This window comes from Podarcis bocagei (genome assembly GCF_964188305.1).
Source record: "Podarcis bocagei genome assembly, chromosome: 17".
Taxonomy (NCBI): Eukaryota; Metazoa; Chordata; class Lepidosauria; order Squamata; family Lacertidae; genus Podarcis; species Podarcis bocagei.
In genome coordinates, this window is record NC_138143.1 from 12599001 (window position 1) to 12613868 (window position 14868).

Genomic DNA, 14868 nt, shown 5'->3' on the forward strand with positions numbered 1-14868 from the left:
TCCTATGGGCGACTTGAGCTGAAGCTCCAGCCTCTTGCCTATGCTGGCGTCAAAAGAGACTTGAGTGTGGAGGAGGAGAAGGGAGGAAGAGACGTCAGGTCGGTGTGGTAGAGATGGCCAAGCAGCAGCAGACCCACACCATGCTAGACTAGTGGGTGGTGGCTAAGGGGGAGCCCCAGTGAGAGGGAAGGAAGGAAGGAGGGGGCGACACAACCGCCATTTGGGACCAGCTGAAGGTGTCCTGTTGGAAGTCCAAATGGGACAGGGGACACTTTTGTCCAAAAATGGGGTGTTCCCATTTTTCTAGGGGAAATTGTTGGCTCAGTGAAGGAACTTGTTGGCTCAGTGAAGGAAATTCTTCAGTTCTCTGAGAGGTAGTTGCAGGGATTTAGAATGCATGCTGAACTCACCTTTCTGGTCGGGTTTGTAGACCGGTTTATCTGTCTGGACAAAGACAAGTGTACTTATGTTTCGAACAGCCACAGACCTCCTTTCATGGAAGCTGATCAAGGCGCCTTTAGCTGAAAAAACTATGTAAGCTAGTGGATTAGAATCAGCAGGAGGAACCTGTGTATGAGAAAATAGTCAAGAAGGGAAGAGTTAATAAAAGCTGATCCGTTTATCTTTTCACTCTAGAAATTGACAAGAAGTGATTCTGCATCAGGTTAATAGGCCTGTTTGTATTAGGGTTTCCGAAAGTTGTTAACAATCCTATTCTGTCAGTGGCCAAATAAGTGCCTGTGGGAACTCTGCAAACATGACACAAAGATAAAAGCATTCTATGTTCCTGTGGTTTCCAGCAACTGGACTGTGGGTGCAGAACATAACAAACACAGCTAGTAGCTACTGGTAGCATTATTCTCCATGAATTTTTAAAATTGGATTTTAAAGCCATCTATGCTGGTGGCCAAAGGGATGTGGGTGGCACTGTGGGTTAAACCACAGAGCCTAGGACTTGCCGATCAGAAGGTCACCGGTTTGAATCCCCGTGACAGGGTGAGCTCCTGTTGCTCTGTCCCAGCTCCTGCCAACCTAGCAGTTCGAAAGCACGTCAAAGTGCAAGTAGATAAATAGGTACCGCTCCAGTGGGAAGGTAAACAGCGTTTCCGTGCGCTGCTCTGGTTTGCTAGAAGCGGCTTAGTCATGCTGGCCACATGACCCGGAAGCTGTCTGCAGACAAATGCTGGCTCCTTCAGCCAATAAAGCAAGATGAGCACCGCAACCCCAGAGTCGGCCACGACTGGACCTAATGGTCAGGGATCCCTTTACCTTTTATGTTGGTGGCCATAATTGCCTCCTGTGATAGTTTCTCAACCTCTCAACCTTTCATCAGCCTTTCTCAACCTGTGGGTCCCCAGATGTTGTTGAACTACAACTCCCATCACCCCTAGCTAGCAAGGCCAGAGCTCAGGGATGATGGGAGTTGTAGTCCAACAACATCTGGGGACCCACAGGTTGAGAACCACTGGTCTACATGAATAAATACTTTATTTTGTCTGTATGGAATCTTCCAACACTCAGCTTCCTTAGAGACCTACAAGTTCCAGTGTTATGAGAGAGGGAGAAAAACTGCCCACTTTTCCCATGCCACACTAATTTTTACACACTTCTGTCATGGCACATCTTCCTTGCCTGTTCTCTAAACGAAAAAGTCCCTAACGCTGCAACATTTCCTCAAAGATGAGCTGTTCCATCCCCTCATACTGGATCTTTCCCAACACTATAATCTCCTTTTTGAGGTGAGGCAACTGTACACACTATTTGAAATACAGTTGCACCATAGTGTTGTATAATGGCATCATTTGGGAGGTTTAGCATGGAATTTGCCTTCTTCACAGCTGCCACACACTGGGTCAACATCTTCAATGAGCTATCTTTTATGACCTCCAAAGGTCTCATTCCTGATCAGTCACTGCTAGTTCAGACCTCCTGAGCATGTTGTTGTTGTTTAGTCGTTTAGTCGTGTCCGACTCTTCATGACCCCATGGACCATGAGCATAGATGTGAAATTAAGGGGTTTTTTTGCCCTGAAATATATCCCTTTACGCTGGTTTACATTGAATTGCATTTGCCATTCTACTCCCCATTCTCTGAGTTTGGAGAGGTCCTTTTGGATCTCTTCACAATCTGTTTTTGTTTTAACAACCCTGAACAATTTAGTATCATCAGCAAATGTGGACAGTATAATCAGCAAACTTTAGTATCATCAGCAAACTTCACAGCGAACTCCTAACCCTAGATTGTTCATTAACAAGTTAAAAAGCAAAGGTCCGAATACAGATTCTTGAAGAACTAAACTTTCTACAGCTCTCCTTTCAGAGAACTGTCCATTTACTCCTACTCTCTGCTTCCTGCTACTTAACCAATTTCTGATCCACAAGAAGCCCTTTCTTCTTATTCTATGACTGCTAAGCTTACTCATGAGTGTTTGATGAGAAACCTTTCTGAAAGTTTTCTGAAAGTCTATATTGCTTGTTGACTCTCGCAAAGAACTAACTCTTGTCTCCTTAATTCCTGTTAGGGAGACGGGACTTATCCTTGCAGAAGCCATGCTGGATCTGCTTTAGCAAGGCTTGTTCTATATCTTTGATTATGTTAGCTTTCACAATATTTTCCACCAGTTTTTCCAGGACAGATGTTAATCTAACCAGCCTGTAATCTCCAGTATCACCCCTAGAACCCTTAAAACATAAAAGGTTTTATCAGTCCTCAGATATGGAGGCTGATCTGAGGGCAAGGTACATATTTTTGTTAGAAGATCAGCATTTTCACATCTGAGTCCTTTGAGAACTCTCCAGCAGTGGCATAGCGTGGGGGGTGCAGGAGGGCCGGCCGCACCGGGTGCAACATTTGGGGGTTAGGGTTAGGGGGCGCAAATCCACGGGTTAGGGGGCGCAAATTACTTGCCTTGCCCTGGGTGCTGACAACCCACGCTACGCCACTGCTCTCCAGTGAATGCCATCCAGACCCAGCGATTTGTCAGTTTTTATTTCTTCTATTAGGCCTAGAACCAGGGCCGGATTTAGGTTTGATGAGGCCCTAAGCTACTGAAGGTAATGGGGCCCTTTATATGCCTAGCTGTCCTTTGTCAACAACAGACTGCCACTGTTTTTTTGTGTTGAATATATGTTATATGGACCTAATAGGTATCTAAAGCCATTTGCACATAACAAAATATGTATTTTATCAAAGTACATTCAGTTTTTTCCCTTTAAATTTTTTGGGAGGGGACCCCAAGAGAGTGGGGCCCTAAGCTATAGCTTGTTTACCTTATACATAATTCTGGCACTGCCTAGAATGTCATCTCTCACACCTCTGCCTGCCTCAGTTCCTCATACTCACTTCTTGCAAAACATCTTGCCCTGCCCATGGGTGTAGCCATGGGATTTTTGTTAAGGGGGGCAGGCTTTTGTTAGGGATGGCAAAACCTCAGATTTGTTTTGCTTTTTATTGATTGGGGGCAGCTGCCCCTCTGGCTATGCCCATGCCCGTGCCTTAGTCTCTGCCACTAGGACAAATGTACATATGGGGGCACTAAGCAGCAGAAGAGATAGCGCCACCCACCCTTAACAATCACCTTCATATGCAGCAACTTTCATCCCAAATGGGGTGAAAAACAGTTACAAGATATGATTATTATTTCATTTTTACATGCTACTCCCTCCCCCGGCCTTTCTCTCCGTGTTTGGCAATGCAGGATGATGCAAGAAAAAATGAAGAGTTCTTTACCGTAAAATTGATGCATTGGGAAAAGTGTTTTTCATTCACAGTCCCTTCCCAAAGGGGAAAGCGGTCCACGTTGTACTCCAGCACAACATCCACAGAGACCGTCTCATTGAGGTTGAGGAGTTGCACGCAAGCCTCATTTGTAGTGTTGCTCTGAACTACTGCAGGCACGATCAGGATGTACTGCCTGCAACAAAGAGAAGGGTACAGCTTGTCAGCAACAAGTCACTATCAAGGGACATAGTTTGAAAGCAACCAGCAATGCAGAGAATTGGGACTAAATTCTAAGCAAAAGAAGAAATCTTTAAGGAGAGCCAAATCTGTCAAATTGGCTCAAGGGAAACAGCTTGTTGTTTTACATCACAATATACTTTGCAATGGAATATTTGGAGACTCTTGAGAGTCCCATGGACTGCAAGAAGATCAAACAGATCCATTCTTAAGGAAATCAGCCCTGAGTGCTCACTGGAAGGACAGATCCCAAAGCTGAGGCTCCAATACTTTGGCCACATCATGAGAAGAGAAGGCTCCCTGGAAAAGACCCTGATGTTGGGAAAGATGGAGGGCACAAGGAGAAGGGGACGACAGAGGACGAGATGGCTGGACAGTGTTCTTGAAGCTACCAGCATGAGTTTGACCAAACTGCGGGAGGCAGTGGAAGACAGGAGTGCCTGGCGTGCTCTGGTCCATGGGGTCACAAAGAGTTGGACACGACTAAACAAACAGGACAATGTATTCTGTTTTTCCTTATTTAGTATTGCCTCGTTGTTGTTTTATTGTGTGTGTATGCATATGATCTTATCGGTAAATTTGAAATGGAAAAAAATGATATCCACGCCATTTATCCACATAGTTCACCCCCCACCCCAAGGTTTTATGCAATCATGACAGAAAGGCATTTACTTGGCATCCGCTTCCATCACTCTCACTGTGGACAGAAGTTATTGACTGAAAGGGGGAGAACACACATTTATTTGACCTTCTAAATGGAACAGGGGAGGGAGGACATATGGGGAAGCATTTGTGTGGGAAAGGGGTGCAGCAGCATGGCAGCATGACAACCATTCCTTACCCCACCCCTGGTACAACTTGGGAGATAGGACAATAAGTGAACAGTCATTTTCTGTGCAAACTATTAACCAAAGTTACCGTGGAACATGTGCCAAGTGGAATTCCCCCCGAATGACTCACCATAACACTTGGTGGAGTAGGTTTTCAGATCGGAGAACTGTACGCATCAAGCAATTGTTAACCCCACCCCACTTTCCAGTGCATCTTCCTTCTTTGCACAATGTTTGCTTTCTTGAGTTTGTTGCACAAGAGTGCCAAACCAACTCCAGTTGCGTAACTCGAATGTACTGGCATTTGACTGAATCCCACACATAAGACAATGATGCTCTACAAGCATCACGAGACCCTCATGAGCAAACCTGGTTATGAGTAAGCCTGCTTAAGAGTACAGTGGTACCTCAGGTTACAGACGCTTCAGGTTACAGACGCTTCAGGTTACAGACTCTGCTAACCCAGAAATAGTACCTCGGGTTAAGAACTTTGCTTCAGGATGAGAACAGAAATTGGGCTCCAGTGGCGTGGCAGCAGCGGGAGGCCCCATTAGCTAAAGTGGTGCTTCAGGTTAAGAACAGTTTCAGGTTAAGAATGGACCTCTGGAACGAATTAAGTTCTTAACCTGAGGTACCACTGTATTTGTTCACCTAGGGCTCTGGGTGAGTGGTGTTTGCTCCACAGCACGGCTGTGGGTGGTCTGGCGGGGCGGGGGGCTCCATCTTCTGCGCATCTGGGGGATGGGATGGTCACCTGGTGCCAGCCACCTCCAACCACACTGGGCCCTCCATTCCGGGCAGGCCTCACCCTCAAGGCCAATTGGGGCAAGGTCCTGGGTCCTATCTGCCCCTGTTGTATTTAAAATGGTGCCCATGTGCAGGATGACCTCTTTGCTGAGTGCCACAGGACTTTCCACCCACCCAGCCTGCCTGTTAGGGCCCTGGCAGTGGGGGAACGGGCAAGTTGGCATATGAACCTTGCTGTGGTTTACTCGGTCACCATATTCAGGGCCAAGGAGGAATTTTCTCCTGCAAGCAAACTGGCCGGCTTGCAGATTTTCACCTACCTCATAGCAACTGTCATAACTTGGGCGCATAAAGCATTGGGCTGGATCCTTAGTTGTGGGGTATCGCATAAAAGGGGTCCAGGAGGGGTGGCTCTGTCTGGGAGTCCACACAGAGACCAAGTGGCCAATGTACCTCATCCAATCAGAGGGTCGACCCCAATGGGTTCCTATTGGGCAGTGTGCCGACTGCCAGATGCCGGATGCATGCCTAGTGCCTTAGCCAAACCTGCTCTGTCCTGTCATCAATAAGGTAAAGGGACCCCTGACCATTAGGTCCAGTCATGACCGACTCTGGGGTTGCGGCGCTCGTCTCACTTTACTGGCCGAGGAAGCCGGCGTACAGCTTCCGGGTCATGCGGCCAGCATGACTAAGCCACTTCTGGTGAACCAGAGCAGCGCACAGAAACGGCATTTACCTTCCTGCCGGAGCGGTACCTATTTATCTACTTGTACTTTGAGGTGCTTTTGAACTGCTAGGTTGGCAGGAGTCATCAATAAAGTTGTGGCCTAATTCAGCCCAATACCAGTCTCCTGTGTCCATTCTCTTGACCCTCCCCACACTGGCTGGGAACATCATGCATCTGTGGCAGCAATGGACTTTAGAATGAGTATAGCCCCGTTTTGGATTTGTCTGCTAGAGAAACAGGATCCTTTGCTCTTCCATGGAGGTTTTCAAGCAGAGGTTGGATGGTCATTTGTCATGTATGGATTTAGTTGAGATTTCTGCATTGCAGGGGGCTGGACTAGGTGACCCTCAAGGCCCCTTCTGACTCTCCAGTCCTGTGATTCCTCTCTCTATCCTGCTTTTAATTGTCTTTTTGTGTGGCTCCTCACCCTCTTCATTCCCTAGAAACTGGGTTGGGTTACAAACCGGTAACACCAGTGTTTCGTTGCCATTCCTGCTGTCTTTCACTTTTGTGTCTCTTGCTGTCAATCTCTTTCTGCCCTAGTTAATCAGGGTGAGGACTGAAGTATTCACTATGCAGCAATGAAAGCAACTCCTTCAAACCAAGCTCTGTAGTTGACTTTTTTAAAAATAGGATTACCGTATTTTTCGCCCTATAGGACGCACTTTTTCCCCTCCAAAAATGAAGGGGAAATGTGTGTGCGTCCTATGGGGCGAATGCAGGCTTTCCCGGGCTTCTTGCAGCTCCGCGCCACCCTCCCGATCCCGGCGCGAAGCTGCGCGGAGCTCCAGAGGGTGGTGCGGAGCTGCCTGTGCTCCAGGGCTTCTTGCAGCTCCGCGCCACCCTCCCGATCCCGGCGCGAAGCTGCGCGGGGCTCTGGAGGGTGGCACGGAGCTGCAAGAAGCCCTGGAGCACAGGCACCTCCGCGCCACCCTCCCGATCCCGGCGCGAAGCTGCGCGGGGCTCTGGAGGGTGGCGCGGAGCTGCAAGAAGCCCTGGAGCACAGGCACCTCCGCGCCACCCTCCCGATCCCGGCGCGAAGCTGCGCGGGGCTCTGGAGGGTGGCGCGGAGCTGCAAGAAGCCCTGGAGCACAGGCACCTCCGCGCCACCCTCCCGATCCCGGCGCGAAGCTGCGCGGAGCTCCAGAGGGTGGTGCGGAGCTGCCTGTGCTCCAGGGCTTCTTGCAGCTCCGCGCCACCCTCCCGATCCCGGCGCGAAGCTGCGCGGGGCTCTGGAGGGTGGCGCGGAGCTGCAAGAAGCCCTGGAGCACAGGCACCTCCGCGCCACCCTCCCGATCCCGGCGCGAAGCTGCGCGGGGCTCTGGAGGGTGGCGCGGAGCTGCAAGAAGCCCTGGAGCACAGGCACCTCCGCGCCACCCTCCCGATCCCGGCGCGAAGCTGCGTGGGGCTCTGGAGGGTGGCGCGGAGCTGCAAGAAGCCCTGGAGCACAGGCACCTCCGCGCCACCCTCCCGATCCCGGCGCAAAGCTGCGCGGGGCTCTGGAGGGTGGCGCGGAGCTGCAAGAAGCCCTGGAGCACAGGCACCTCCGCGCCACCCTCCCGATCCCGGCGCGAAGCTGCGCGGGGCTCTGGAGGGTGGCGCGGAGCTGCAAGAAGCCCTGGAGCACAGGCACCTCCGCGCCACCCTCCCGATCCCGGCGCGAAGCTGCGCGGGGCTCCGGAGGGTGGCGCAGAGCTGCCTGCGCTCCAGGGCTTCTTGCAGCTCCGCGCCACCCTCCCGATCCCGGCGCGAAGCTGCGCGGGGCTCTGGAGGGTGGCGCAGAGCTGCCTGCGCTCCAGGGCTTCTTGTAGCTCCGTGCCACCCTCCGGATCCCGGCGCGAAGCTGCGCGGGGCTCCGGAGGGTGGTGCGGAGCTGCAAGAAGCCCTGGAGCACAGGCACCTCCGCGCCACCCTCCCGATCCCGGCGCGAAGCTGCGCGGGGCTTCGGAGGGTGGCGCGGAGCTGCCTGCGCTCCAGGGCTTCCTGCAGCTCCGTGCCACCCCCCGGATCCCGGCGCGAGGTCCTGCGGGGTCGCAAGGCTTGCAGGCAGCAGCCTGCAGCCCATAAGCTCGGGGGATAGCAGGAAGGCGCAGCGCCGCCACCCCGCTATTCCCTGACCTGATCTGAAGGCTTGGGGGGAGCAAGCTTGCTCCCCCCCCCACCAGCCCCACAAGCTCGGGGGATAGCGGGGAGGCAGAGCGCCACCACCCCGCTATTCCGGGACCTGATCTGGAGGCTGGCGGGGGGAGAAGCAAGCTTGCTTCTCCCCATCGCCAGCCCTATAAGCTCGGGGGACAGCGGGGCAAGCCGCTGCCCCACGGAGGCTAGAGATGCTGTCCCTGAAGGCAGAAGAGGGAGATGGAGTGCTCTGTCTCTCTCTTCTAGCTTGGGGATGGCTGCGCAAACCTGGGGGGGGGAATAAATTTTTTTCCCTTGATTTCCCCCCCAAAAAACTAGGTGCGTCCTATGGGCCGGTGCGTCCTATAGGGCGAAAAATACGGTACTTTACAACTTATATGCCTTAGGCACTCTAATAATAATAATAATGCAGAAAAACAGATTCATGGGTCCTACTCTGAGACGCTACAGTATACCAGTTAGTAGTTGGAGCCAGTGTGGTTCAGGAACACAACAAAGCCACCATCTCTGTAGCTTACCTGGTTGGTATCGGGCTCTCAAGGTGCTGACACACCATCAGAAGCCCTAGATTAATTATGGTTGTGCACCTGTGCAAGCCCAACCTCACCACTGATGCTTCCCCAGGTATTCTGCAGAGATGCTGGTGTCAGGAGGCTGTATCCTCCTGGGCTGCCACATTACATCTGCCACTGCTGCATTCAACATGCATCTTTAAGGAACATCTGCCCACCAATAAACGGCTGCACCTAATAGACCACCACCTGAGTTAGTTTTTTGCAATTGCCACCACCAGGCTTTTGACTTCCAAGCAGGAAAATGCTATACACAGACGTGATTACTTACGGGTCTGGAGGAGCTGCGATACTTAAAGGAGCAAGGAGGGCCACCAGGAAAATCCAGGAGCCCATCTCTGCTCTGGTGTGGGAAAGATGAAAGTGAGGACCGAGTCCTGTGCCTTTTAAACTGCTTTGGTGAACTTGCTCCACCTCCTTCCTCTAAAGCCCCGTGTCAAATGTGAGGAGCAAGATTTGCATACTGCCACACATTTCCTTCCTCTCTCGGTTCTTCTGTTCCTGCTGCCCTTTGCATTGGTTTCAGGAGATTCCTGTATTGCTGAAATACTTGACTTCTCTCTCAGGTAGGTCACATCCAGTCTGCACACGTTGCCAAAAGGTTTGTCAACAGCAGCCCAGTAGTCACTCACTTAAATCCAGCGTTTGTTCTAGGGCTGTTATTGCAGGAGAGCCAAATTGTTCAAAGCACAGTGTGCTTATTTTGCTGGAGGGCAATTAAAGCAGGGAATAAATATTTTTTTTTAATAATTTTTTTAATTGATTTTACAAAATACAAACAAATAAAAAGACAAAACAAACACGTATAAATTCATCTCCTTTTTTCATAAACCTCATTTCTCTGACTCCCCCAAACCTCCCCTTTCTGCATCCCAATTCCCAAAATTATTTCAGCAAGTCCTAAATTAGATTTTTATCAAGTTTAGTTCCTTATTTGTTCTTTTCAAAGCAGGGAATAAATAGGTCCTGGCCAAACTCCACAAAGTAGAAGATAATTCCTCCAGGGATCTAAAGAAAGGAATTCCCAAGGCTCTATTACATTTTAACCAACTTTCTTCCCCCAGACAACATTGCCTCTTCCAGTCTGGGCAGCTGATGTTACTGTATGATGATGACCTCAAAGACACAAAATCTTCATCAACATACCCCCAAGACTCATCTGAGTCAGACTTTGGTTGAGAGGATAAGCCCTTTGTCCTGGTTAGGCGCACAGTTGTGGTGATTTTTTATTTATGACACACTTAAAATTTCTGGGCCTTGTTAAAAATAACAAAGGCCCCGCTTGCAAATATACAATATAAAAACAAAAACACACACATCCAGAAGGTGATATCCTTTTAAAGGAGTTTCTGTATAATTATTCTGCCTTTATTCTGAGTTACTGAAAAATTATGGGGTTGAAATGTTCACCTCACATCTGAAATGAGCAGCATGTGCCCCTGAGGTTCATATTTCCATGACAGGAAACAACTGATTTTAATTGATGCCCAAAATGTCAGCAGAGTTTCACGCCTCAGGCCAGGATCCTGTTTCCCAGGATCCCACTGCAGGGTTGAGAGTTATGATGTTTTGCTTTCCATTTTTATTTTTTATTGAAAGTATTTCAACTGAACAAAATAAAAGAATGAAAAGAAAAGAAAAAAGATACATTATACCACTATATGACTGAACTGAAAACTGCTCCAAATGTCAGAGTATTTTCCCCAGAACCCAAAGACTTTGGTATCTAGGATGCTGCCATAGGAATAACTGGTTGCTGCTCAGCATTTTTGTATCGCTGGAAAAACTGCTACTAAAATATCCCTTCCTTTCCTCCCTCTCCCCTTTTTATGAAGATTACCCGCTCTGGGATCCCACAGCTCATTCTCTCCTGGTTTCCTCGCTGGCCCAAATAGGACTAGTTTAGCCAGCTAGCCCTGGTGATCATCTAATGTTTATTGGATGGATTCCCCCCCCCTCCCCAATTGATTTTTGAATTCTGAATTTATTGGTATTCACATTTTATACTGTATTTTATGCTGTTTTTTTGTTGCATCAATTAAGTGTTTTAAATTTGTTGTTAGCTGCCCTGAGCCCAGTTCCCTGAACTGGAAAAGACGGGGTATAAATAAATCTATTATTATTATTATTATTATTATTATTATTATTATTATTATTATTATTATTATTATATCTTACTACACTGGAAACTCTGACTTTCTTTTTTGATAGCATCCTTGGCAAATGTACCACAAACTGCTCCAAATGTCAAACGCGTACACTCTGACAACAGTGTCTTAATCCAGGGGTGCTGTAAAGAGAAGCCATGTTAAACCTCCTTGTGTGTGTGTTGTGTACATACAAGTCCTTTCTACATTGTGTATTCTAGTGTGACTCTGTTTTAACTTTTGTCCTCTCTCCACTGAATTATTCTATGTGTCAGACAACCCTAGCCTCTCTCAATATGATTATTTCTGTGGGTGGGTGTGTAGTGACATGCTATTGTTGGATTGTGTCCAAAACTGCTCCAAGTTTTTGAGTACAACTCCTGCTCTGTCCTGGAACCCAAAGACTGGTACAGTATCCAGGGAGCTGTCTTGTTCTGCATTGTTTATATTCAGATGAATTATGGTGATCATTGTCTTTAAATGACTTCCATACACACTATTGAGAAATGTAGATACTTGGCACTGTTCCCAAATGTCAAAAATGAAACGTGTTACTGTATCTTGGGGTGACGGTGAACTCCATCAACCAGCTTTTCTAGATATTCTGGACTACGACGGAATATCATGGGAGTTGTAAAGAGGCCAATAAACTCTCTTTTCCTCTGGGCCAGACATACTCCATTAAGTACAATCAGGCTGCTCCCTCAGGCAGATGATTTTGGTTCTCTGAATTGTTGCCCACATTAAGTTGTGAATGTTATTTGGATTGTTCTGCCTGTGGCATTAAAATATATGTGGCTTACCCCTGGATGTAAGAGAAAACATGAGAAGTTCCTTGGTAAAAAATATACACACACTCTTAAAAAAAAAATCTCATTTGGGTTTAAAGCAATAAAGTGCATCTTTAGAAATGTTAACTGCGGCCAGTTTACATTTAGGAATACTTACAGATGGCACCTTGAGCCATAACCAAAGAAAGTTTAGGAAATCCTGAAATAGAAAAGTTTGTGGATTTCAAATTCCTAGAAATGAAATGGATAGCGGTTTAAATTATTTAACTTCCATATGTTTGGGAGGTCTAAACAGAAATTGCATTTAGCAAAGGGTAATTAAAAGTAAAGGTACCCCTGACCGTTAGGTCCAGTCGCGGACGACTCTGGGGTTGCGGTGCTCATCTTGCTTTACTGGCTGAGGGAGCTGGCATACAGCTTCCGGGTCATGTGTCCAGCATGACTAAGCTGCTTCTGGCGAACCAGAGCAGCGCATAGAAACGCCGTTTACCTTCCCGCTGGAGCAGCACCTATTTATCTACTTGCACTTTGACGTGCTTTTGAACTGATAGGTGGGCAGGAGCTGGGACCGAGCAACGGGAGCTCACCGTTGCAGGGATTCAAACCGCCAACCTTCTGATTGGCAAGTCCTAGGCTCTGTGGTTTAGACCACAGCGCATTACGGTGCCTCAAATATATAGTCAAACCCCGGTTGTCGAACAGTACCCATTACAGAAGCCCGTTCGGCTTCCGAAATGTTCGACAACCGAGGTGTGGCTTCCGATTCGTTGCAGGAACTTCTTGCACTCAAGCGGAAGCTGCGTCAGACGTTTGGCTTCCAGAAAATGTTAAAAAAAACCAGAGCATTTACTTTCCAAAACGGAGGTGTTCAGGAGCCAAGGTTTGACTGTAATAAATGCATCTCTGTTCCTAAGATTTCACTTGGAAGAGATTAAGAAGGCTAAAACTGATGGGAAGGATTATTTCTACAACCAGACTCCTTTCTAAGCAGATTATTTTCTGCACTGGAGAATGGCTCCATGGTGTTTCCTGCCCACCGCTGTAGAGTTTATGAATCACCTGAGTAATTTGCTACAGAAAGCTCCGAGAGCAGTTCTAAATATCATCACCACCAAAACTTTTATTGGCATCACACACAAACATCCTGTCTCCATTACCGAAGTTATATGTTTATTTGACCAAATGAAACCAGGAAAGGCTGTTGGCTCTGATGCCGTTCCATCTGAATTGATCAAAGCTAAGTCAGAGTGGCGCTGTGGGTTAAACCACAGAGCCTAGGACTTGCCGATCAGAAGGTCGGCGGTTCAAATCCCCGCGACGGGGTGAGGTCCCGTTGCTCGGTCCCTGCTCCTGCCAACCTAGCAGTTCGAAAGCACGTCAAAGTGCAAGTAGATAAATAGGTACCACTCTGGCAGGAAGGTAAACGGCGTATCCGTGCGCTGCTCTGTTTTGCCAGAAGCAGCTTAGTTATGCTGGCCACTTGACCTGGAAGCTGCATGCCGGCTCCCTTGGCCAATAAAGTGAGGTGAGCGCCGCAACCCCAGAGTCGGTCACGACTGGACCTAATGGTCAGGGGTCCCTTTACCTTTAAGTCAGAGTGGTGGGCTCCAATACTAGCGGAATTGTTCACTATGATAGATAGAGTTGGTATTATGCCTAACTCATGGCAGCAATCTATAATTATTCTAATCTTTAAAAAGGGTGATAAAAAGCTGCTGTCCAACTATTGGCCAATAAGTCTATTGTGTGGCGAGTTCCCGCCTCCCACCAGTAGAAATAAAGACACAGGACACCGATGTTTAGGTTCATGGGCTTAAATTGGCCACAACTCCTTATTGGTTACAGGTGATGAGCGGTATTGGCTTAGGCATTGGTCCTAATCAACTATCCGGCTCCAGTCTGTCTGCCTGAAGGCTGGGAAGGGTTAACACCAGCAGGGGGAGCCTTCATGTATATAACAATACCCCTACCAATGCTTAACCGCCAAACCGAGGAAGTTGTGACGATTTGCTATGAGGTAGGTGAAAAAAACCAAGTGGCTGGTGCCAATTTGCTAAGTGGAAAAATTCCTACCAGGCCCCTTAACAGCGACCAACCGAGGTCCATAACAAGGTCAAAGGAGAAACCTTGAAGGGCAGGTGGGTGGGAAATTCACCCAGCTGAGCAGCGTCCAAAGAGGAAGCTCCTCTGCCGCGCCTGCCTTAAATGCGACAAGCCACACACCCCGAGCCAGCCGATTGGCTGGCGAGGGGGATGATGCAGCAGAGGATTCCCCTGATCGCACAGGGCTGGGAGCCAGCTTCCGCGCGGGTGTTGGGGGCATGAAGCCCGCAACACCACCTCCTCCCGAGGTCGGAAGTGGCTTTATCAAACATTGGGAAATTGTAAACATCTGTTAAATAAACTAACTACTTGGCTTAACTCTGGACATCATAGATCCAGAGCAGGCAAGGTTTAGGCCAGGGAAATCCACTTTACGCAATTGCTTGGTGTTATCCCATTTAGCCGCTAAGTACATGCAGCTCCACAAAGAACGTCTCTATGTGGCTTTCCTAGATATTATGGCTGCTTTTGACACTGTTGACAGGAGGCTGTCATGGACCAAACTGGAGACAATGGGCCTAGAACCCAGATTACTTTACTTGATCAAAAAGCTTTAGTTCTAAATATTCTAGAGGCAGCCTGCGCTACAGATACGGTGTGGAGAGTTCAGAGAGCAAATGCATCATCATTGAGTCTATATCCTCCTACAAGCGTCATGGAGTGAACTCTAGAGGATTGCTTAAATCAGTTGTGCATGGAAACATGGAAAAAGCAAGAACAGGCATGTGAAGAACCTCTGCAGAAATCTGCCTTTAACAAGAACAAATGGATTCTTGCCCAGTGTTGCATCAGAACTGACCCGTGAGTGAGTCACAGACAGACTTTAATAGCCTTCCAGTAACAGCTTATTGACAT

The 14868-nt window shown here is 48.3% G+C and overlaps 2 protein-coding genes across 3 annotated transcripts in view; one reads left to right on the forward strand and one right to left on the reverse strand.

Moving 5' to 3' along the window:
- Nucleotides 1-9501, reverse strand: part of LOC308576591 (ovostatin-like) — a 51332-nt gene extending 41831 nt beyond the window's left edge. The window contains exons 1-3 of one of the 2 annotated variants that reach the window (XM_081176115.1): nt 9244-9501; nt 3730-3913; nt 411-567 (exon numbers count right to left, since the gene is read on the reverse strand). In XM_081176115.1, coding sequence (XP_081032241.1) covers nt 411-567; nt 3730-3913; nt 9244-9308 — 406 coding nt within the window. In that variant the 5' untranslated portion in view covers nt 9309-9501. The remainder of the gene's footprint in view (nt 1-410; nt 568-3729; nt 3914-9243) is intronic. The other variant, XM_081176114.1, reaches the window with a different exon arrangement.
- Nucleotides 1-14868, forward strand: part of LOC308576859 (olfactory receptor 10T2-like) — a 158780-nt gene that overhangs the window by 76986 nt on the left and 66926 nt on the right. The gene's annotated exons all lie outside the window — the stretch shown is intronic.